The sequence below is a fragment of the Lutra lutra genome, chromosome 7, assembly GCF_902655055.1.
Source record: "Lutra lutra chromosome 7, mLutLut1.2, whole genome shotgun sequence".
NCBI classification, from domain to species: Eukaryota; Metazoa; Chordata; class Mammalia; order Carnivora; family Mustelidae; genus Lutra; species Lutra lutra.
Genome location: NC_062284.1, coordinates 117,094,418 through 117,118,857, shown reverse-complemented (window position 1 = coordinate 117,118,857; position 24,440 = coordinate 117,094,418). Strand labels below are relative to the sequence as shown.

Genomic DNA, 24,440 nt, shown 5'->3' with positions numbered 1-24,440 from the left:
TTTGGTGACCAACTAGAAACGAAATGGAAAAGATAGAGGCAAAACAAAGGTGACAAAGATTTCTAGTTTAGGAGATTGAGCAGATAATGAAACCAGTAAGAATGAGAATATAGGAGTAGATTTGGAAGGAAGAACAAATGCATTCCACCTTAAGCCTATAGGACAGTCAGGTTGGTGGGGGTGGGGGGGAATGCATATTTTCTAGGAATAGCCAACTGTTTTCCCCTAACTAGGATACAAGGAGAGACTAGTCATTTCCATGTCATCCAGCTCATCTCCTTTCTAAATTTCAAGGTCACACGACCCTCTACCAAACACAGGGGGGGAGAATCCCTTTCACTCTTACCCCCAACATGTCCCACCTGATGCAACTCCCACCCAAGGTATACTCCAAGCAGTAAAATGGGTTTCAGCAGCTCTCCAATGCTTCTGCTTTCTAAAAGACAAACATTCTAAATATACTTTTTCTCAAACTATCTTTCTCTACTTCAACCCAATAAACTGGAAGTTTCAATTACATCAGGATTAAAAAAATTAAACTATAATGCTGATTAACTTATAAGAAATAAAATTATCCAAGGAGGTGCTCTCATCCAAAAGACCAGCCCATCATCTCTGTGGAGGCAGACTTCCATTGGAATTAAAGTACTCTTTAATAAATAAATAAATAACCAAACAAACAAACAAAAACAAAGTATTCTTTAGATCTAAATACTACTTGTGGAAAGAAATATCAAGAAATCAAAATATTAACCTAACTACCGATTACTCTGTAACTCTGGGTCACTACTCATTAGTAAAACAAGGACTTCAAAAATGAGTGAAGGTTACTAAGAACAGGTAGTATATCTTCCTTGTTTTATTGTCGAAATAATGGGTAGATTGGGCAATTAGGCACAAAAATACATTTCAGCTGGAACGTTGTGTCACCAGAATAAGCAAAAATACAAGGTAACTAATAGGAAAAACTTAGAGCCATGTTTAACAATATGTCAAGTCAGAAAGGGCTTAAGATTCACTAAGTATTTTAATGAGTTGCTTCAATTGTTACAAAACTCGAAGGGAAAAGGTGACTATGTGCCATGCACAGATACTTTTTAACTGTGTCAGTATAAAGGAAAAGGATCAAAATCAGATCCGCCCCCAAGCTAAAGGCAAAGTAAGCGGTGGGCGTGGAAGAATCAAACAAAAATAAACCATTCGATGTAGAAGCAGTTTCACTCTGCTCTGAGATTCCCACAGTATTCAGTGGGAGAAGAGGCAGAACTCTTCCCCGGACTCCAGTGTCTTTCATCAGAGAAAATCCGTTAAGAAGAGGCAACAGAAGCGGAAAGAAAAAAAGGAGGAGTGACACTCCAGACGGATGGAAGTGGGAACCAAACCGGCGCTCCCGGGGTCCCATAAAAGCCCTCTCTCCCACCGCTCCAGCTGTTACCTTCCACTTCCTCCGTGCCCTCCATCAGCATATCCTTTGTAAAGTTTGAAATCTGGCCAGTGAGGGAAGCCAGGCTGCCTCCGACTTGACCCAGAGACTGGCCCAAGCCGGAGCCGAGGCCCCCAAGCCAGGACGACATCGCTGCGGTTTAGAGAACGACCTGGTCCGCTCCGAGAAAAGCGTCCGGCGTCGTCGGACGATCCCGCCAAATGTCCTCGAGCCGCCGCCTTCACCGAACCAGTCCAAATCAAAACACTCCAGATTCGATAACACAATGAAGGGTTCCTAGGCAACGCCGGCTTCGGGGGCTCCCATCAACCGCCGGACTCTGCCTAGAAACGCAGAGGCCTGACCTGGCACGTTACCGGGGGCCCGCCTCCGGTGCCACTGTCAACCCCGAGAAGCCTCTGCTCATTCCCAAGACTTCCCCGCGTCCGGGACAGGCCACTTCTTCCTCTGCTTTAGTGACTTTCCCCAGTTCCGAGAGCAACTCCTGCCAACTCGACGCCGGCCGCCATGACACCCACTCTGAACGCGGCAATGGATCATAGAGAGGCGCCGCGCTGGCGTAGAAGGGCTCTGCGGAGGTGCCGGACGTGTCCTTGGCGCAAGGGAGCGTGGGATCGCGGAGGACCGAGAGCGGCTGGCTGGGGCTGCCTACCTCCGGAGCCGGGCAAGGTCAGCCTCCACGTAGCGCGCGGGCTTTGGCCTCTGGGGGAGTGGTCTCAAGAGCCAAGGGTGACGCGGCTGTCCCCGCCCGCTGCACCTGCGCTTCAGGCCGAGCCGTTCGTGAGTGGGGGCGCCTGGAAGCCGACGTGCTCCGGGAAGCCGCTGAACCTTCGCGGTGTCGGTGAAACCTGAGTTTTAATTCTGACTACCGCGGTGCAAGGGCACTCAGGTGGCGGGGTCGCTGCACTGCGCAGCAAACGGTTTTACTTAGCACAGTTCCTCCGTTTATTCTGCATCAGGGTCTCGGGCTGCTCTGTGCCCTCCGCTGGGGTAGGGGCTCAGGACACACAGATAGAAGCGATGGGCAGCAAACTCATGTCCAGGCAAGAAACACACGTTGTTACTCTCCACAGTAGTCATTTTCCCTGGTACCTTTACAACGCGTCACTGAAATCCTGCCTTCTCTAATACACCAAGCGCTTTGTTCAGGAAGCCGATATAACTAACCCATGAAGTTAAAACACAGAACACCTTTAAAAAATAATAACTCAGTAAAGGACAGCGGGACAACTTATTATGAAGAAATGCTGTTCTAACAGAAACTCTTCTATGGTGTTGGTAGCACTAACTGTGCAAGTCCCCATCCCTCTCAGCCCTGTTACACGAGTGGGTGCACACAGCGGAGTGTCCCGCCTCGCTTGCTTTACTCCCCAGAGGAAGAAAAGTCACGTGACTTACAGGTACTTGACGCAATGGTACGGGACGCACATTACCTGGCCAGAGAGACGATGACGTTTTTTGCTTTAAAAAGAATAGGTCTGCAGTTCTTTTAAGCATACCACTAAATACTGGCATCTTTCTCTCTGATTTTATTTACAGAAGGAGTCACCACAGAGTACACTGTTTGTGACTGGAACATTGGGAATGCCTCCACTATTGAGAATCTGATGGCACCAGGCAATAGTAGTTCTCCCTGAAATCTGAATGCTTTTAAAAGAAAATTGCATCCTATTCTGGGTAAGACATCAGTGCCCAAGAGTTGCATATGCAGGCTCCAGGGCCTGACTGCCTGGAGCTGTTACTTACTAGCTGTACCTACGACCTTGGGTGGGTTACTTAACCTCTCTGCATCAGTTTCTCTTTTGTAAAATGGAAAATGATAATAATAGTGTCTACTGGGTAGGGTCATTAGGAGGATTAAATAGGGTGATATTTTTAAGAGCTCGGAACAGTGCCTGGTACCTGGTGAGTTCTATTTAAGTGTTTATAAAGTTTCAAAAATGTGGCATCCGGATGACCTTTTGATGTGTCTACAGTTATTCTGGGTACTGGGAGTATGGCAGGAGAAAAAAAAACATGTAGCTCCTGGTCTAATGGAGCTTGCATTCTACTGGGAAGGGATAAATGATAAATAAAATATAGTAAATACAGACAAGTAGTGATGACCACTTGGAGGAAAAAAACACAGGGTAAGGGTCATATGGAAAAGATTGGAGAGAGGGCACTTGTAATGTTATAGAAGGTAGTCGGGAAGGTCTCACTGATCTGGTGATATTTGAACAGATACTTGAAGGAATTAAGAGAATGAGAAATGTCAGGGCACCTTGATGGTTCAGTCAGTAGAGCATGTACCTCTTGATCTCAGGGTTGTGAGTTTAAGCTCCGCATAGGACCTAAGTAAGCTTACTTAGGAAAAGACAAATTTGAGATATGTGGATATATATGGAAAAGAGTGGTACAGGCAGGAAATAACAGCTAATGCAAAGGTCCTGAGGTAGGAGGGTCTTTGGCAGGTTAGAGGAATAGCAAAAAGGCAAGGATGGTTGGAGTAGAGTGGGGTGGGGAAGGCTGGTTAAGTGATAAGAACCAAGAAGTCAGAGTGGGAGGGCACAGATCACATAGGGCCTGGTAGGCCATATTGTAAGGACTCTGGCTTTTACTGAGTAGGATCAGGCAGTATTAGCAGAGTGGGAAACTGTTCTGAACAGAGGAGTCACATGAAGTTGTGAGTTTCTGGACCACAGTGAAAAGTTTAGCTAGTGTAAATCAAGCTTTATTGCCTACAGCTGTACATTCTCTGGAGCTCCATCCTGTAAATTCCTGTAAATTCATGTCATGCCACAAAGATGCTGCAATTAATGAAGAAAACAAGCACAATTATATGTATTTACATCATTTTAAAGTAATTAGCATAAAAAGCTATGTCCTATAAGTTCCTTATGGGGTATTCTTTTTCCTGTGGGATGAACTATGGCCCAAGAGACTTAAAGAGTGATTCTGATAAATACCATGATGTTTGGGATGTGCTGCAAAATAATGGGAGCAGAGTAGACAAAACAGTAATTGCCAGGGATTGATCGTTATTGAAGCTGGGTACGCAGAGGTTCGTTATAATAGTCTTTTACTTTTGCATGTATTTGAAATTTTTTAAAAGTTAGAAGTTAGAAGACAAAAGTTAGAAGACATCCAAGTTTAATGAAGTTTGGGCTGAAGGGCTGAAGATAACTTCTTTTCCTGCCAAATATCCCTGTAGCTAACATGGATGTTCATTATCACACAATAAGTAGCAAAACTACCACATAGGAGAGAGCCCATGAATCTGAGTGGCTCCAGGTGATGGGGACTAGGTTGATTACCTGAAATTCTGAACCTAGGATTTTTTTTTTTTTTTTTAAAGAGAGCACAAGCATGCTATTTGGGGGCTGGAGAGGGGGGTGGTGCAGAGGCAGAGAGAGACTCTTTTTTTTTTAATTTTTTTAAAGATTTTATTTATTTATCTGACAGATGGAGATTACAAGCAGGCAGAGAGGCAGGCAGAGAGAGAGGGAAGCAGGCTTCCTGCCGAGCAGAGAGCCCCATGTGGGGCTCGATCCCAGGACCCTGGGATCATGACCTGAGCCAAAGGCAGAGGCTTTAACCCACTGAGCCACCCAGGTGCCTCCAGAGAGAGACTCTTAAGCAAGCTCCATACCCATTGCAGAGCCCGATGCAGGGCTGACTCATGACCCTGAGATCATGATCTGGTCTGAAACCAAGAGTTGGACTTTTATTTTTTTTTAAAGATTTTATTTATTTATTTGACAGAGAGAGATCACAAGCAGACAGAGGCAGGCAGAGAGAGAGGAGGAAGCAGGCTCCCTGCTGAGCAGAGAGCCCGATGCGGGGCTCAATCCCAGGACCCTGAGATCATGACCTGAGCCGAAGGCAGCGGCTTAACCCACTGAGCCACCCAGGCGCCCCAAGAGTTGGACTTTTAAATGACTGAGCCAGCCGCCTAGGCACCCCCTGAACCTAGGAGTTTTAAAATCTCAATGGCTGGAAACAAAACAAAACAAAAAAAAAAGGAAACAACAATATTATCAGCTGGAACCTGGTTTCTCAAGTGGTGGGATCATCAATACACCTCCAAAAAAAAAAAAAATTTCCTTTCTTGTGAGAAAACTATCTAAATGGGTTTATTTATGCAAGTGTAAAGCAAAAAACCCACTTTATTTCACTTTAAATATTTAATTAATTAATTAATTTGTTTGTTTATTTATCAGAGAGAGAGCACAAGCAGGGGGAGTGGCAGGTAGAGCATGAAGCAGGCCCCCTGATGAGCAGGGAGCCCGGACAAGGGGCTTAATCCCAGGACCCTGGGATCATGACCTGAGCCGAAGGCAGAGGCTTAACCAACTGAGCCACCCAGGTGCCCCTGATGCTCTGAAATTAATAATGATGTGTTTTGCAATCGGTTGTTTGTAGTTTCATTCATTATGCTGGGCATTCAGCAAACACTTTAAAAAACTATGTCTTTTAGTTCAGCAAATTATTTAAAAGTGTTGTGTTTTGTTTTGTTGTTTTGTTTTAATTGGTTAGTGCCTCCTCTCTGGGGTCTCTGCTAGTTTTGGAGACTTTAAATCAATCCTCTTGATTTCAGTCCACATCTCACCCCCACCTTCCAAGATAGTTGTTGCTTTTGTCTCCTGTTTGCTATTGTGTGTACCTCTCTTCAACACAGTGTTCGGCCTCCTCAGTTCTGCTCAGTCCTGTACAGACTTTCCATCTTTGCCCAAAATGCCACACATCTCACTTCTGCGGTCGCCTCACCTAGCAGTGGCTAATCGTTTCCCAGAGTCTGTTCTCCACTTCACGGGCAGTTATTGAACCCTCCCTTGTTGCCTGGATGCGTGGTATAGCAGAAAATGCCGGTGCCCCCTCCTGACTCCTTCATCCTTTTACCTCTTTTGTGCACACCTTTTCTTGGGATGCTTTCACTCTCAACAGGTGTTCCTCTGCTGGAGGAACTGTGTGTGTTCCCAGAGATGCTGAGACAACCCCGTGTAGTAGTATTTAAAATGAGGGGTGCCTGGGTGGCTCAGTGGGTTAAGCCTCTGCCTTTGGCTCGGGTCATGATCTCAGGGTTCTGGGATCAAGCCCTGCATCGGGCTCTCTGCTCAGCAGGGAGCCTGCTACCCCCTACTCTCTCTCTGTCAAATAAATAAATAAAATCTTAAAAAAAAATAAAATAAAATGATGCAGCTCCCTGCCCACGATATAATAACTCCAAGATGTGAATATACTGTATCCGACCAGATCTGTCTGCAGGATTAAGCCTTTGCTTATTTTTATACCCTTGCTTGGCTTCCTTTCCTTATTCCACTTTCTTACCCCACTATGCCCCCTTCCCTTTCTTCCTGGAATTACTTTTTTTCTTTTTAAAGATTTTATTTATTTGAGAGAGTGCATGAGTAGGGGTAGGGCAGAGGGAAAGGGAGAACCAGACTCCCTGCTGAGCGGCGAGCCCAGTGCGGGGCTTGATACAGGGCTCAATAAGGGGATTCAATCCCAGGACCCTGAGATCATGACCTGAAATAAAGTCAGACGCTTAACTGACTGAGCCACCCAGGTGCCCCTGGAAACACTTAAAAAAAAAAAAATCACTTTCACAGGAATCCTCATCTCAGGGTCTGCCTCTAGGATGCCCAAGCTAAGACTCATGACCAACCCAAATAAAAACCATCTTATAGCTGGAAAGGGACATGGGGTTCAGTTCTGGCCCATGTAAACGTAAATGGAAATGGCGTTATGCAACTTCAAGGAAGTAACCTTAAGGAAAAGGCACATGGGGGCACTTGGCTGGCTCATTCAGAGCATGGGACACTTGATCTCAGAGTCGTGAATTCAAGTCCCACTTTAAGCATAGATATTATTTTTAAAAAAGGATGGGCACCTGGCCTTCTTCCATCCTCCTTTTGCTTTCTGTTTGCTGGGATGCAGATGTAATCATGGGCCCCGCCTGCAGCAGCTTTCTTGAACCATGAATCGATCTTAGCAATGAAGCCATCCATGTATGTAAAGCAAGAATACAGAAAGCAGATTCTTTTAAAGATTTTTAAAAAATTTATTTATTTGAGAGAGACACAGAGATATCGATAGAGAGCACGATCTGGGTATGAGAGGGAGATGCAGCTTCCCGCTGAGTAGGGAGCCTAACACGGGGCTCGATCCCAGGACCCTGAGATCATGACCTGAGCTAAAGGCAGAGGCTTAAGGACTAAGCCACCTAGGTGCCGCCAGAAAGCAGATTCTTTTTTTTTTTTTTAAGATTTTATTTATTTATTTGACAGAGAGATAGATCACAAGTAGGCAGAAAGGCAGTCAGAGAGAGAGGAGGAAGCAGGCTCTCCGCTGAGCAGAGAGCCCGATGTGGGCCTCGATCCCAGGACTCTGGGATCATGACCTGAGCCGAAGGCAGAGGCTTTAACCCACTGAGCCACCCAGGCGCCCCAGAAAGCAGATTCTTAAGAAAAAAAAAAAATTCTTTACACTGTGTAATGCCCAATCAGTTCTGGTTTTCTTAAGCTGAGAGGGAAAAAACTTAGAGCTAATAAAGTCACTGTTATATTGTTTTTCTCCGACGACCAAATCTAAAGGCTGAAGTCCAAGAGAAGAGCTATGATACTGTTGCTCATGCTTACCATAATATGATGGCGTCCTGGACGAAAGGCACAGAGTAACTGGGAGATATCTGGATATTAATCACTACAGTTGATGTGGATTACCAACCAAAACATGACGCTAAGATTTCAAAACGAACTATAGTTGTCTGATAGTGATGAAAACAATTGCATAGATATGAGAGGAAGAAAAACAAAATGCACAGGTGGGGAATGGGAGGCTTGCCTGAAATCCTAATCTCAGGTATGTTAAGCAGTATCTTTAATGCTAAAATACAGCCAGTTTCTGGGGTTGCTGAAGGTGAGCACTGGCATGATCTTTGGTAGATGTAGTTAATAAACCTTTTAAAAGATTATTTTTTCAGGGGTGCCTGGGTGGTTCAGTCAGTTAAGTGTCTGACTCTTGATTTTGGCTCAGGTCATGATCTCAGGGTCGGGGGACTGAACCCAAGTGAGGCTCTGTTCTCAGCTGGATGTCCGCCTGAGAGTCATTCTCTCTGTCTGCTCTTCCCCGCTGCTCATGCTTGCGCATGCGCTCTCTCTCTCTCTCTCTCTAATAAATCCTTAAAAAAAAGATTTTTTTTAAAAGATTTTATTCATTTATTTGACAGAGAGAGATCACAGAAGACAGAGGCAGGCAGAGAGAGAGAGAGAGAGAGGGAAGTAGGCTCCCCGCTGAGCAGAGAGCCCGATGCAGGACTCGATCCCAGGACCCTGAGATCATGACCCGAGCCTAAGGCAGCGGCTTAACCCACTGAGTCACCCAGGCATCCCCCAAAAAAAGATTTTTTAAAAAAGTCTTGGGACTATTCTAGAAAGAAGTGCAGAATATTTTAGAAAGTGGAAGCAGATGGCTTGGTATAATAGAACAATACAAACTTATCTGTATTTATAAAAGCTTACAGAAATTGTCTACATCCTAATTCCATCTCTCTTCACTACCTGCTAGCCTCTTCCAGCCTTCTCTCTGTTCCTCGGACACAACCAGCCCTTACCTCAGAGCTGCTGTGCTTGCCGTTTCCTCAGGCCGGTCCCACGCCCTTCACCTTTGCAGGGCGGCCTCAGGAGTTACCAGGTGTTTGTGTGAAGGTCACCTCTGCGCAGGCCTTTCCTTGCATCCAGAACGAGCGGTCCTCCCTCTCAATCACACTCCAGTGCATCACCCTGTTTGTCTTCGGAGTACACAGAACAAGCACAGTTCTTTACATGTTGTGAAGTTATGGTCATGAAACGTTTCCTCTGGGTAACAGCCAGCCAGAATGCAAGGACAAGAGCACAGTATCTGACTCATGACTCTATTTCCAAGGACCCAGAACCATGCCTGGCACACAGGGAGTGCTCAGATGTTTTGCTGAATGAGTGAATGAATGCCACAGTGATTGTTTCTTGCTAGCAGCCCGAGACAGAGGGTGGCTGCCGTTCCCAACACAGAAAGCACTGGAACGATGGTGGGGGAGAACAGGGCACAGCAAAGGGTGGTAGCCCCGTTGAAAGAGCCCTCCCAGCAAGGGGGTGGCCAACAGACTTCTGGGGCAGGGGTATCAAACAAGCAAAGGGAAGGGAGCGAGGAGAATGTTAGGGAGCACGCGGGGGGGGGGGGGGGCCACAAAGAGGCCTGCTAGGACCACAGTGTGTAAAGGGGAAACGTCAAGAGAGTAGGTCAGCCCAACCCAAATTAAAGAATGAACTTTTTTTTTTTTTTTTTTTTTTTTAGATTTTATTTATTTGACAGAGATCACAAGTAGGCAGAGAAGGAGGCAGAGACAGGGGAGGAAGCAGGCTCCCTGCTGATGCAGGGCTCAATTCCAGGACCCTGGGATCATGACCTGAGCCAAAGGAAGAGGCTTTAACCCACTGAGCCACCCAGGCACCCCTAAAGAATGAACTTTTGAGCATTTGGTGACAAAATGGTTAAAGAGTCCTCAAACATGCAAATCTTGGGGATAAAGACAACCCTCAAATTCCCTTTTATATCAACTAACATAAAATGGGTCTTCAACTTAAAATTCATGGGGCCCACAAGTAGGTATTGATGAGATCAGAGCCATTTGGTGGCATCCAAATTCAATGAAACGGTCCTTCTAAGCACTAAGCTATGAGGTTTTGCTAAGATTCATGTAATCAGTTTGAACATTTTTATATTTCAATATTCATGCCCAACCCTAATTAAGGATAAAATGGATATATAACCCTTATTATGGTTTGAGGATTCTAGAACCCTCGATCCGTCCAAGTGGATTCTAATTTCTACAGTTGGATTCTGGTGTCCAGAGTTGGATGAGGAAAAAACAGCACTCCTAAAAATTGTTACCAGCGTGCTTTGTTTGGGCCCTCAGGATTATAGCAGCAATGGAGCAACCATTTAAAAATCAGATTTCAAGTAAAACTTTGGACCTAGCATCTCTAAGAAACGATGAGAGGTTCTAGTAATAGTGGGCCCTTGGGCATCAGTGAGCTGGAATGGATTACCCGTGCCCCACCCCTTTCATTTGTCACAAACTCCCCATTAAACAAGCCTCTCATACTTGAATCTACATGGGATTCCTTGGGGGTCTTGTTAAAAACACAGGTCCTGAGTCAGTAGGTGTGGCCTAAACCTCTGCATTTCTGGAAAGCTCTCAGGTGGTGCAGAGGCAGCTGGTCTTCCCACCATCCTTTGCTTAATTAGCAAGGCTAGGAATTAACCCGTCAACACAAATAAAAACAGAAATAAAAAAAGCAAACATTATCTTTATTTAATAATCTTTGATATTTAAAATACAACTCATCGAACATCCACATTAACAATAGAATCCTCAGTGTTCAACAGTGCTTTGGAAGCCCGGCTTTTCTAAGGACCAGACAGGAAGACCTGTGTGTATAGTAACTGCGACAGAACTTGGAGGGAGGGCACACACAGAGAGGGCTACAGAGTTGGGTCCTGAGCAAATGGCACCGCCACAGTGCACTGGTGTCATGGCCAAAAGACAATGATTTCAGGTGTTTTCTTTGTACTTGAATTTCAAATAGTTTATACAGAACAGTAATTTTTACAAAGTTATTTCTAGTAGTCCAGTGTTATAGAAATTTTTCACATTCCAATGTACATCTTTCTCTTTTAAAAAAATTTTTAAAAGTTCCTGGAGACATTCACCTTTGAACTAAGCAAGAAGGTGAAGTGCTTCCTAAATGAATCAGGAATTTTTACATACATTTCACTATTGCTTCCCATTCCTTGTATATGAATCCACAGTCTTAATATATTTACTGATACACTATTGTTAAACATGCCAATTACTGTAAATTTAGAAATTATGTTACTAGTATTCTTAAAATGCCAGAACATTTTGCAAAAATAAAAGCAAAGATTTTCTTCAAATAAAAAAAAATCAAAATTCAAGAATTAAACAACTGTGTCAATAATCTTTTCATTCATGAAAGTAAAATGAAACATTTTTGCTAATGTAAGACTTTAAAAAATACAAGCCAGTTCATCTCTTTAGCAGAAGATGCTGGTTCATAAAGGGACCAGGAACAAAGGAAAGTTTTGTTTTTTTTTTGAAAATATGAAAAATTATTGACACTGCTGAAATGATTAGTTGATCCAATCTGTTTTTTCTTAATTAAGGTCACATATATAATATCTCCGTACTTGTTAGGGCCCAGATACAACAAACTATTTACTTTTAGAGTAGTAGTCATTGGGCTTTCCAGTTGCACATAAAGTTTTAAATAGGAAGGCATCAATATGATTGAGTTCTCTTGACATCGAGATTTATTTCAACTGGAGATATTTTAATTTCTATCACTATATTTTGCTTACGCACTGACTCAATCTTCTTTAAATTTGTGTGGGCCCAATAGGCCAATTTTAACACATTTAGTAAATCTTGGCACTGGCATGATACTATTTAAAAAGAGTATCAAACATGCAGACATTAAAAATGTGATTCAGGCTCTGACAGGAATAAAATTTACTTTATTCAACTTCGTATTACATGAAAAACCACAGACTATTGGTAGTTTTGCCTATAATGACCCTCAACCAGTGTTGAGCTTTTTTCATTAACTTTGGCATGAATAAAGTCTTAATTAAGAAAAATCAAGTTTTAAAGAAAAAAAAGCACCTCCTTAAATATTCTGTGAATTGTAAATTATTCGATCAGGATCTTAAAAGTTAAAATACAGTTTACCTGCAGCAATCTTTTCAATTTACGTTACTGAAATATCTGCATGTGAATTACTGTAAAAATGTTTATTGATGATTTTAGAGCAGAGGTTAATTACTGTTAATTTCTTTAAGCTACTGTGAATTTTTAAAACATAAATAACTACTTATTATATTTTTGACATCTCAAAATATGAAAGTGGTGTTTCCAAAACGTGTTTAAACACTAGCATAACCACTGTACGTATTTTATCCTGGTAACTCAATTTATACATTAGAAAAATGATACCAGTAGTTTAAATATTAAACATTAAGGTGTTCCCAATTGGTAAAACAGAACGGAAATCTTTATTTAGAGTTCTGAGCAGGAACTGCTATTGTGAGTTTCATTGTTTCTGACTTTCTTGCAGGTTACTTACAGTAAATAACAGTTCCTGATGTGTGAACTATACCTTTGTATAACTAAGTTTTCTGATACTGTAATTATGAGCATTGGCATCTTTTCATACTGGCCAATCAATTATGGGATGGAATCTAAATTAAGTTTAAGCCAATCCAAAAATTTGGCAGTTCTCTAGTCATTCTGGATCTGCCTGCCAAATGCAATATTCAAAATAAACTAAACACATTCAAATGTATTCAGTGTGTGCTCAACTCTGCTGCAGAGGAAAAAAAAAAAATCCCTAAATGAAGGTCAACATGCCATATTTCCTTAAGTGCTTTAAGAAGGGCATGTAATATAAGAACTTTATAAACTCTAAGGTTAAAACTTTCAAATGCATATTTCTTTTCTCATTTTTATATTAGGTAAGTCACCCATTCGTGTATGAAAAATTTAATGTATTTTTCCAATGGGATAAGGTAAAAACTAATATCCATGGAAAATAGGACAAGTATATTGGGGATTACTACAGAAATGTTCAATCTTAAAATATTTTGGTTTATAAATCTTGAGGGAGCAGTACTAACGCCAATGTCCCTTGCAATTCTAAAGTTTTATAACTCTTCTGAAACATTTTCAATTCTCAAAAGAAAACTTCAGATTTTAAAGTAAAACAGTCTACTTTTGCAAGGTAAACTTCAGAAAATGTTATTTGGCACAAAATAATGACTAAAAAAATCTGTCTCTATCCCCCCCCCCCCCCAAAAAAAAAAAAAGCTATTTCATAATCATAAAAGGCATTTTTTTCATCTCCTTTCAACTCAGCAATAAATCCTAGGTCAAAAAAATTTCCCTGATAAAATGTGTAGCCATACACTAGTCATGGCAACATATCATACTTTAATTTTCTATGTTGTTAGCTGAAATTTCCTAACCTTTAGCTTATGAATAATTCAGCATTTCAAAGGGCTTCAAAGGGGGTGGAGAATGAGGGATGGGGAGTAAATGACAGAATCCAAAATGTCCATTTCAGAGAGACATAGTTAATTTTCACCAAAATCATACCCCTGTACTGACACAGCAAGAAACTTTCTGTGCATCCCAATTAAAGAATGTTTATCAAAACTAAAGGCTTTCTTATTTACAGACCCATTAAGTACTGTGTGACTTTTGTAATTTAAACATGATGTCAGTGTCAAATCACAGTATAAATGTAAATGTACTTTTGTTAGTAGATTAATTTCATATTCCAGATCATCATCTCTGGCAAATAATACCTACTACAAGATATGCAGCAGAAGCAGACATCTATATTCCATGACTCCACCGTAAACAAGAGAGCTCCGGTCACAAGAGAGAATAAAATGAAGCTGCCGCTAAATTGAAAGAAAACTTTGTCTCTCATACATTCATGGTGGGTATTATTTGTGAAGTCTGACACAGAAGGAAACTTGCTTGCATACTGTGCTTCTCCTATTTTTTTCAACTGGAGAAAAGGAAATATCAAGGTGCAGGAGAAAAAGTCACAGCAGAGCTGTGACAGTCTAACATAATTGAGAAGGCATTCATAAAACATCTAGAAAAGGATGTGCTCACACATTAAAAAAAAAAATCTCATTTATTCTCAAATACTTGTTGATTTCAGCGTTTTGGAATGCACCAGAATCATGAACTAATGATCCCATCTTAGAGGGCTTAAAAAGCAAAACCTCCAGAAAGATTACCATCTTTCAAAAGAGCTGTAGAAAAGTAAGGAAAACCAAGTAGCAAAGAAACTGTGATTAGAGAAATAACATGAGAAAACATCCAAGGGCACGCTACATAATTGGAGGGAAAGCGGCGGATCTTTCTGGAACTGCTACTACTATCGACACAGAAAAGAGACACTGTCCTAAAAGGTTAACTTGGTTAATGAGAAAGAAAAGCAACTATGAGATGATGGAAAGTGAGTCAAACGACCTGAACAGAAAGGATGAGAAGAACATGTATGGAAAAAGTTCTGTGGCAAGAGCTAATTAGTTGGTCTGCAAAAAGATCCAAGAAAAATGCCCTAATTTTAGACATGAGAGATACTGCACACTCAGAAAGAAAAAGGAACATTTAGAAAACTATTTTAAATTTCTTTAATTGCTAAATGCCTCTTTGGCTAGTGTTTGGAAGATCACTATTTAGTCCCACAACTGGCGCATTTTTCCACTTTCTCATCTTTTTGTTGCAAACCACCTAACAGTCTTATCTCCTCTGTTGAACATTGTTTGACACATTACTAAAATGGACCCTCTATGCTCTAACCACACAGAATAATAATGTTGGAAAATATGAATATCTAAGTGATTTGTAAAAGGTATTATTTTTTCCCTTCTGTTTTGAAATTATTTCTAACAGTTTCTAAAGACATGGTCACGGCTGCCTGAAGCATGTCTTCTTCACTCATAGCATCTCCTGTTGGGAAAGAAAACAAGCATCTCTCTTAGACATTTCTGGAAAATTCTCAAAGTCATCAAAAGGTGAGCTCTTAGAAAATACATTTGACTACTATAGCTTCCTTTTTAAATTTCTAATACTTAAATAAAGTAACATGCACTCTCTTACAGTTTTATGTTTTGACAAATGCACAGAGCCATATAACTACCATCACCACCAGATCCGGACCTGCCCACTGCTCTCCCAAATTTGCACGTGCTGCCCCTTTGTGGTCAATCCCCATAATACATTTATTCTGTATGTCAAAACAAGTGCATTATGCTAAATGAAAAATTAACTTAGTTTGTGTGTGTGTGTGTGTGTATACATATACATAATTTGTTACCTAAATCTTGTTTTTAAACAATTTATTTGCAGCAAGTTACAAAGATTCAAAGGGTTCAAAGGGTTCCTGTGTACATTTTGGCTCAATTTCGCTCAATAGTTAAATCCCAGGGAACTACAGTTTAACCCCAAACTTGGATATTGACATTGGTACAAAGTTGTGTGTAGTTCTATGCTATGTTGTCACATGTGTAGATTTGTGTAACCACCAGCACCACAACCAGGACGGAGAACTGTTCAACTACCACAAAGATTTCTTTCCTGCTGTCCCTTCTGATTCACACCCACTTCTCTGCCCCCAACTTCCCTAACTGCAGGCAGCCACTAATTTGTTCTCCATCTCTACAAATTTATCATTTTTATTTTTTACTTATTTTTTTGGAGATTTTATTAATTTATTTGACAGAGAGAGAGAACACAAGTAGGGGGAGAGGCAGAGAGATAAGGAGACTCCCTGGATGAGCAGGGAGCCCTATGCATGACTCAATCCTAGGACCCTGGGATCATGACCTGAGCGGAAGGCGGATGCTTAACCGACTGAACCACCGAGGTGCCCCCAAATTTGTCATTTTTAGAATGTTACACAACCATAACCACACTGTAACAGATCTTTCCTGCACTTAGCATAGTGCCCTTGAGGCACAACCAAACTGCTCATGTATCAAGAGCTGGTTTCTTTTTAGTCCTGAGTAGTATTTCATAGATATACTACCACTTGTTTAAACTTCTCTGCCTTTCTGTAGAACATTTTGGTTGTCTCCAGATTTTGACTATGAGAAATAAAAGTGCTATGAACATTTGTGTACAGGTTTTTGCATGGACAGGTTAAGTGTTCATTTCTCTGAGATAAATGTCCAGGAGTGTAACTGCTGGGTTGTATGGTAGGTACAAGTTCAGTTTTTAAAGAAATTGACAAACTATTTTCCAGAATGACTGTAACAGTTGAAAAACAAAGAAATTTCACCTCCCTTTACTCTACCATTTATAATGTAATTGCCTTAAATATTTTCTACATATACACTAAAAACAAAATCAATGTTCTAATTCTTGCTTCAATCATCCAACATAATTTAGAAAACTCAAAAGGAGAGGAGTATCTATTGCTTACCCATATTTTTACTCTTACTACTATTCTTTTTTTCTTTCTAATGTTCCCAGATTAATTCTTATTTTTTTTTAAGATTTCATTTATTTATTTGACAGAGTGATACAGCGAGAGAGAGAACACAAGCAGGGAGAGTGGGAGAGGGAGAACCAGGCGCTGAGCAAGGAGCCCAACGTGGGGCGTGATCCCAGGACCCTGGGATCATGACCTGAGCTAAAGGCAGACTCCTAATGACTGAGCCACCCAGGCGCCCCATTATTTCTGTTTAGAAAGCTTCCTTTAGCCATTATTTTAGGATGGGTCTACCAATGAAAATTCTCTTAATTTTTCTCTTCATTCCTGAAGAAAATTTTCACTGGGAATTCTAGGGTTCCTTTTTTTTTCTTTTTTTTTAAGATCTTATTTATTTGAGAAAGGGAGGGAGAGAAACTACCAGTGAGGGGGAGGGGCGGAGGGAGAGAGAGAAGCAGACTCCTCACCAAGTAGGGAGCCTGACTCAGGACTCAATCCCAGAAGTCTGGGATCATGACCTGAGCCAAAGGCATATGCTTAACCGACTGAGCCACCCAGGTGCCCCTGGGTTGTTTTTTCTTTCCAACACTTGAAAAATGAAGTGTGCCTGGGTGGCTCAGTTGGTTAAGCATCTGACTCTTGATTTTGGCTCAGGTCAGGATCTCAGGGTCACGAGATCAGGCTCTGTGGTCAGTGGAGAATCTGCTTGAAGATTCTCTCTCTGCCTCTGCCTGCTCATGCATGCTTGAAGATTGTAAAATAAATAAATCTTAAAAAAAAAAAAAAAGTTGTGCCACTTTCTACTGATATCCGTGATTTCAGGTGAGAAATGTGCTATCATACAAATTGCTATAGGCAAGATGTTTCTAGTTGGTTTCAAGATTTTCCTCCTTTGTTCAGTTTTCAGAAGTTAGACTATGATTTGGCATAAATTTCTTTCGCTTAACTGTCAGAGCTTCACTTGGCTTCTTAATTCTGCAGTTTGTTTTATTTAATTTATTTATTTATTTATTTATTAGGCAAGGAGGGGCAGAGAGAGAAGGAGGGAGGGAGGGAGAATCTTAAGCAGGCTTCACAGTGTGGAGTCAAACATGGGGCTTGATCTTACATCCTGAGACCATGACCTGAGCCAAAATCAAGAGTTGGACGCTTAACCTAGTGAGCCACCCAAGTACCCTGATTCTGTAGTTTTAGATCTTTTGCCAAAGCGGGGGATTTTCAGCCATTATATCTTCAAATATTTTTCAGCCCCACCCTCCCTCCTCATCCCCTAGGGTTCCCATGGCACATTAGATCTTCTACTATAGTCCCACAGGTTTTGTTAATTTTTTCCAGTCTAATTCTCGCTGTTGCTCAGAATGGGCAACAGTCCTCAAGTTCATGGATTCTTTCCTCTGTCCTTCCATTCACCTGTTGAATCCAATCACTGCACTTTCAAATTTCAGGTATTACTATTTTTCAGCTCTAAAATTTCCATTTAGTTCATCTTCTATTTCTTTCTTGAAGCTTTCTGTTTCTTCATTTGTTTTAAGCATGTTCATAATTGCTTAGTGTAGCATTTTTATGATGGCTGCTTTAAAAAGCCTTGTGAGAATTTATTCTGATACCAGTGTCATTTTGGTGACACTATGAACTTTCTTTTCTCAATCAAGTTGAATTTTCCCTGGCTCTTGGTATGGTAACACTTCTGATCACATCCTAAACATCTGTGGTGTTGCATTTTATAAGACTGTAAGTCTTACTTAAATCTTTTCTTTTAGAAGGCTTCTTCTGACACAGCACCGAGTGGGGGAGAGGGGCACTGCCCTGCTGCGGCCCGAGACGGGGAGCGTGTGTGTGATCATTACTTCTGTGCCCATGTGGGGGTTCTGGCTCCTCACTGTTCTCCACTGCTAGCTCCTTGACCAGAAGGGGCAGGAATGCCTCCTTACCGCCTCTCACCGACATTCTGGGTATGGCCTCTTTAGTGCCTCAAATCGCTAACTCCAATTCTCCACTGGGCCTCTTTTGAAACCAGCCAGGCAGGAAGCCAGAGGGACGCCTCCACATTGTATTGGTGGGGGGGAAGTGTAGGCTCCCTACAACCATGGACACCATGGGAAAGAGCCCCTCGTTGTCTCCTGGAGGGACCTAAAGTCCCAGCTTCCCATGTGGCTTTCTCTGACACCACCCTGGCCAGGGGAAGCAGGAGGTACACCTTGTTCCTGGCAGCTGGGATACCAGTCTACCCTCCTACTTGGTCTGTGTCAATGGGGTGGGGTGACAGTAAGGCCAGTTTATTTACCTAATCCTGTTTGGCTGGAATAGAGTATTTATTATCTCAAAAGTTTTTACTTGCTAAGTAGTCCCTTTTGACCATACACAACAGGCTTTATTACTTCATCCTTACTGTGGCTTCTTCAGCAGCAAGTCCAGAATATGTGAGACAAAAAGAAAATCCAGGCTACACATTACTGTGTCATTCCTCTGGTCCTTGAGCCTCCTATACAGCCTGTCTTCTCTCTGCCTTTCAGAATTTTCTTACGTTTGTTATAAATGTCCATGGTTATTAGCTGTAAATAGCAGGAGAATAGGGAAAAGCCCCAGTTCATTTCTTTTTATTGTGAAATATTAGTCCACTGTTTGAAAGTACCACAGTTTGTGCATTCACTCACCACTGAAGGACCACAGTTAGGTAACTTCTAGATTCTGACAATTAAAAATTAAGCTGCTGTGAACATTCACCTTCAAGTTTTTCTGGGAACTTATGTTTTCTTTTTTTTCTTGGTTATATACCTAGGAGTGGGGCCTACTGAATCATATGGTTAAGTGTACATTTAAATTTATAAGAAAATACTAAACCGTTTTCCAAAGTTGCTGTACCATTTTATATTCCTACCAACAATGTACGGGTGTCTAGTTGCTCTGATCCTAGCCAGCATTTGGTACTCTCGATTTTGTTTTTTATTAAACCATTCTTATAGTAAGGTGTGTAATGGTATCTCTTTGTATTTTAATTTACATTTCCCTAATGATTATTAATAGTGACCATATTTTCATGGGTTTCTTTGTCAACCATATGTTTGGTGAAGGATCTGTTCAAATCTTTGCCCATCTGAATTTTCTTGGCCTTTGTCACATACAGTTGTTTTCTTACTCAACTTGTACTACCAATAATTGACCAAAGTTTAAGACCTATTAAACCAAGGCCTGATAAATAATTCTAGACTACACTTGGGCATTTTAGTTTTCTAGGGGGTAAAATGTATTCATCTTTCAACTACTAGTATCCATTATATCTGAGGAATTTTTGGAGAATTATTAATTACTCTAAATTGCAAGTATTGTTTATAATTTTTTTTTAAAGATTTTATTTATTTATTTGACAGAGAGACAGCGAGAGAGGGAACATGAGCAGGGGGAGCAGGAGAGGGAGAAGTAGGCTTCCCGCTGAGCAGGGAGCCCAACAGGATCCTGGGATTATCCAACCTAAAGGCAGACACCTAATGACTGAGCCACCCAGGTGCCCTGTTGTTTGTAATTCTAAAGAAACATATCCACTGAGTACTAGTCTGCCTGCTTCTTAATCTAAGGATTTAGTAGATTACGAAGTTATACAAGAGTTTCAGTATATTAAGGAGGGGAGAAAAAAAGCCTGTAAAGCCAAGATCACAGGGAGCCTGTGTCAGAGCATGGGCAGAGCTGCATACCTGGATCACTAACCGGTGCTCCTGAACTTGTGGTCGGTCTCTCACACGGCTGTGACAGCTGTCCGGGAGGACCCTGCTGCTGCTGCTGCCGCCTGAAACAAGTCAAAAGTGAATGTACATTAAAAAAACAAACCCTGAGAATAAATATGCCATGAGAAAAAGTATTCACATGGAAAATATAAAGTTCCACAAAACAAGAGTCATTGTCAAGAACTCCACAAAAGAATGCCAGAGCAACCAGTCCGATTTATGTTACTTGAAAGTATCACAGTGCCGATCCTAGGAAACCTAGATACAAAATCTGAATTATCAAATTAATAGGTAAAAATTTTCACCACAAAATAACACATCAACATAAGCATTTGCTGGTAGCTATTCTTATGCAAACATGTTGGTTTACAGATCCTTAATATTGTTGAAGTCACTAAAAATAAGCACCTTTGAGAATATAAAACATCCCAACTACCACGCAAGTTAACATGATCTTTCCATGGCCAGCTCCTCCTTGTCCTCCAGCTCTGAGGTTCAGCATGTCCTCTGAGAGACCTTTCCTGACCAGCCACCTGCAGCAGTCTCCAAGTACTCTCATTATCTCATCGCTGCTCCCTTTCAATTTCAGGCATCAACTTATCACCATCTGATACTCTGTGTCTCTTTCGAGCATCAGCTAACAAGAGCACATACTTTATCTTGTTTCCCAAGTGCCTAAAATAGTGCCTGTCACATTAGCAGGCATTCACCAAATACTTGATCAATGAAAGAATGTAACTTTAAGATGCATGATCAAGTTTCAGTACCATTTATTGCATTAAAATAAATTTTCCCCGTATTTTTTCAGACAGAAAAACAACGTCAGAAAAATCCACATTTTAAAACTTTTAACATGGTGGTTATGATCTAAATATGTAGGACAGGGGCGCCTGGGTGGCTCAGTGGGTTAAAGCCTCTGCCTTCGGCTCAGGTCATGATCCCAGGGTCCTGGGATAGAGCCCCACATCGGGCTCTCTGCTCGGCGGGGGGTGGGGAGGGCTGCTTCCTCCTCTCTCTCTGCCTGCCTCTCTGCCTACTTGTGATCTCTGTCAGTCAAATAAATAAATAAAATCTTTTAAAAATAAATAAATAAATAAATAAATAAATAAGTAGGACAGTGTCCTTGTATGTAAAAAAATACATACTGAAATATTGAGATGTAATGGGAGTTCAGGTCTGCAAGTTATGTTCAAACCCCTCAGAAATGTCAACAATTGGGGAATTTGGGCAAAAGGTATAAAGGAGTTCTGTTAACTATTTCTGCTTTTACATAAATTTCACATCATATGCAGATTATATATGTTGAAAATTAGATGAACCTTACAAAGAGCTGATACTCTGAGAAGCCATAGCTTTAAAGATAAATGTTCAGAAGGATTTTTAAAGGAACCAGTATTTTAAATTTACCAGTAACACTATTAATAGAATAGCATACTTTTTTCCCCTTAGAGTCTCAATCTTCTGTTTTAAATATGAGTAACAAAGAAAACCCAAGTATACAGACATTTGTCTCAGTTTATTCTCAGGCATGCGGGGCTAATGATGCCTAAGATGGCAGAACGCTCCCACCAGCATACCCTGAGTCTGGGATGTGCACAAGACAGGCTTGCGAGGCAGGAGGAACATCTTGGCCCATCAGCTCTCTCTCCATGCCCTTTCCCCCTTCAATCAAGATAGTATATCAGAACAAAGGAGCATGGTAGGTGAGGCAGTGACCTTAAGAGAGATAACCTTTATTCTACTTTAAATTTATGAAAAGTGAGAAGTAAATGAATTGCCAACCTTGAAACAATTTTGACACTTTTCATATTTGATGACACAGTAATATGCAACATGTTTGAACAGCAAAGCGGCACCATTTTCACTGTGGCTTTGAATGTGCCCTCGGAATCGGAGGCTAGAAAGCTAAAAACATCATCTTAGGTCTCTGTACAGCTAGGATTCTGGTTATCAATTAAGCACTCGCAGAAATGAGACACAAACATCCTCCTGCTGCTTTGGCTGTTCTCTGCTGGCAAGTCAAGTCAGGGAGCTGCCATGCCAGGATTCTGCTTCATGCCAGCTGCAGTGGGGGCCAGATTTTGTGTTCCCATGTCTAGGCAACTGTGGTGGCAGCTTCCTGATCCTAGGATGACAGCCATAGCAGTGTGTTCTTCAACCCCATATATCCCAATTCCCCATGATGACAACTGGGGCAGTGGACACAGCTCTTCGGAATTCTGGAAGCCTGGCCTAAAGACTGTACCTCCAGCTCTTCCTAAGACTGGGTAAGTGCTGAGTTTCTGTACTAAGTATTTTCCTGCTTAAAAAACCTCTACTAGCTTGTTTCTTAAACTGAATTCTGTTATGCCATGTCACTGGGCACTGAGTTCAAGGTTTAAACAATGAAAAAAATCACAGCAATCCATGACCATGAAGACAATGCCAGTAATTCCCTCTTTGTTGGGAAATGTTTTTTAGTAACAGAGGAAAGAATTTGTATCATTTCAGAGCTACACGTGGAGAAGAATTAAAAATTCTTGGGAACTAAGGTATTTGTGAAATACTTTACAGTTTACACAATAGTTTTACACGCTTTGTCTAATTTGACACTCAATTTGTGAGTTTTTAAGGTAGGTTTTATAGTGACATTGCTGATATATAGTAAGAGTTTTACCTGGGGTTTAGTAATAGGTAATGGGTTTAGAGATTACTACTGGAAAATATATCTTGGCTATGAACATATTACTTAATATTCATTAACAATGACTTTGTTGGTTTGTTTTTAAGATTTATTTCAGTGAGAGGGAGAGAGAATGCCCATATGTGCATATGGGGGCAAAGGGAGAGAGAGAGAAGCAGACTCCCTGCTGAGCGGGGAGCCCAATGCAGCGCTGGATCTCACAACCTTGAGATCATGACCTCAGCAGAAATCAAAAGAGTTGGACACTTAGCCAACTGACCCACCCAGGTGCCCCCATTGACTATGACTTTGTAACAAGTAGGTTTTTAAACAGTACTTTTATGCTTGGTGCATGAATACTGTGGTTACTACATTAGACATGAAGCTTCAAATACCGTATAGGGGGAAAAAAAAACTATTTGAATGAATAATAAACCCTTTGAATGGGGGAAAAAAAAACACCCTTATTTTGAATTCAAAATTTGTTTGAATAACAAGTTAGCACCAGGGCCCATTTAGAGAGGGTCAGCAGGAACGAAGAGTTAGCTCAATAACCTTAGAGCTCAGTTCCCAAAGACTGAAGCTTGTAGTCTAAGTAATCAGGAATTCTAGTGAAAGGCCTAATATTAGAGACTAATATTGTTTCTCAGCTCCTTTACTAACAAGTCTTACAAGATTCCGAATGCTAGACAATGCTGAAAAGAAACATCAGAAGTCAGCTCTTAACTCTTTTCAGCAACATGTGACTGTTAAACATTCTCTAGTTCTCCTTAAGTTCCCAGCAATATTTTCAAGATCAGACCAGGAGGCAGATGATGAAACTGAAGCTGGAAACCATCAATGCACATCTTCCTACCCAGTCAACTACCCTCCAACCTGGAAGGAGCTGCATTGACACTCAAACATTTTAAATCCTCTCTACGATAAAGATGAAATGTATTAAAGTTCCACATTTTCAACCCGCCCAACTGCCACAAAAAAAATAAAAAAAAAAAAATTTTTTTTAAAAATAAAAAAGGGATTTGTTTTTTAAAGTATAAAAAATTTTCTTTTTCTTAGGTCTACTTGTGAATTTTGTAGTTTTGCTATAAAGTATATCTGTTCGGGGCACCTGGGTGGCTCAGTGGGTTAAGCCTCTGCCTTCAGCTCAGGTCATAGTCTCAGGGTCCTGGGATCAAGCCCTGCATTGGGCTCTCTGCTCAGCAGGGAGCCTGCTTCCCTCTCCCTTTCTGCCTGCCTCTCTGCCTACTTGTGATCTCTCTGTCAAATAAATAAATAAAATATTAAAAAAAAATAAAGTATATCTGTTTGGACCAATTTAATCTGGCAAAAAATGGAATGTGAAATAAGCATGATAGAAGTATCATTTGGGAACGTTCTGAAAAGCAGTTTAGAAATCTGTACCAAGACCTTAAAAAAATGTTTCTGTCCTTTGACCCAAAAATCTCAGAATAACTGGAAGAAATGATGAGAGGTTTGAGCCACAGGGTTAGTACAAACATTATTCATTGCACTATTAATTGTAATAGTAAAAGTCAAAGGTTCACATATAAATTATGATA

General features: G+C 41.1%; 2 protein-coding genes and 1 long non-coding RNA gene across 13 annotated transcripts in view; 1 reads left to right on the top strand and 2 right to left on the bottom strand.

Annotated features, from left to right (window-relative positions):
• The window catches only part of TRIP11 (thyroid hormone receptor interactor 11), a 70,070-nt gene extending 68,108 nt beyond the window's left edge, over positions 1-1,962 (bottom strand). For all 3 annotated transcript variants that reach the window (XM_047738368.1, XM_047738370.1, XM_047738369.1), the window contains exon 1: positions 1,436-1,962. In XM_047738368.1, the coding sequence (XP_047594324.1) occupies positions 1,436-1,574 (139 nt within the window). In that variant the 5' untranslated portion in view covers positions 1,575-1,962. The remainder of the gene's footprint in view (positions 1-1,435) is intronic.
• A 45-nt stretch (positions 1,963-2,007) lies between these two features.
• Positions 2,008-24,244, top strand: LOC125105184 (uncharacterized). 2 transcript variants are annotated; one of them, XR_007128829.1, is made up of 5 exons: positions 2,008-2,113; positions 2,984-3,121; positions 13,826-13,986; positions 14,958-15,079; positions 21,732-24,244. It is a non-coding gene; the product is annotated as an uncharacterized LOC125105184 (long non-coding RNA). The 2 variants fall into 2 exon arrangements; XR_007128830.1 differs by lacking the exons at positions 2,008-2,113; positions 2,984-3,121 and having other exon boundaries at positions 13,855-13,986; positions 22,316-24,244.
• ATXN3 (ataxin 3) overlaps positions 11,031-24,440 on the bottom strand; it is a 36,172-nt gene continuing 22,762 nt past the window's right edge. For 6 of the 8 annotated variants that reach the window (XM_047738372.1, XM_047738376.1, XM_047738373.1 and 3 more), the window contains 2 exons: positions 20,187-20,278; positions 11,031-15,014 (listed from right to left, as the gene is read on the bottom strand). In XM_047738372.1, coding sequence (XP_047594328.1) covers positions 14,920-15,014; positions 20,187-20,278 — 187 coding nt within the window. In that variant the 3' untranslated portion in view covers positions 11,031-14,919. The remainder of the gene's footprint in view (positions 15,015-20,186; positions 20,279-24,440) is intronic. The other 2 variants (XR_007128827.1, XR_007128828.1) reach the window with 2 other exon arrangements.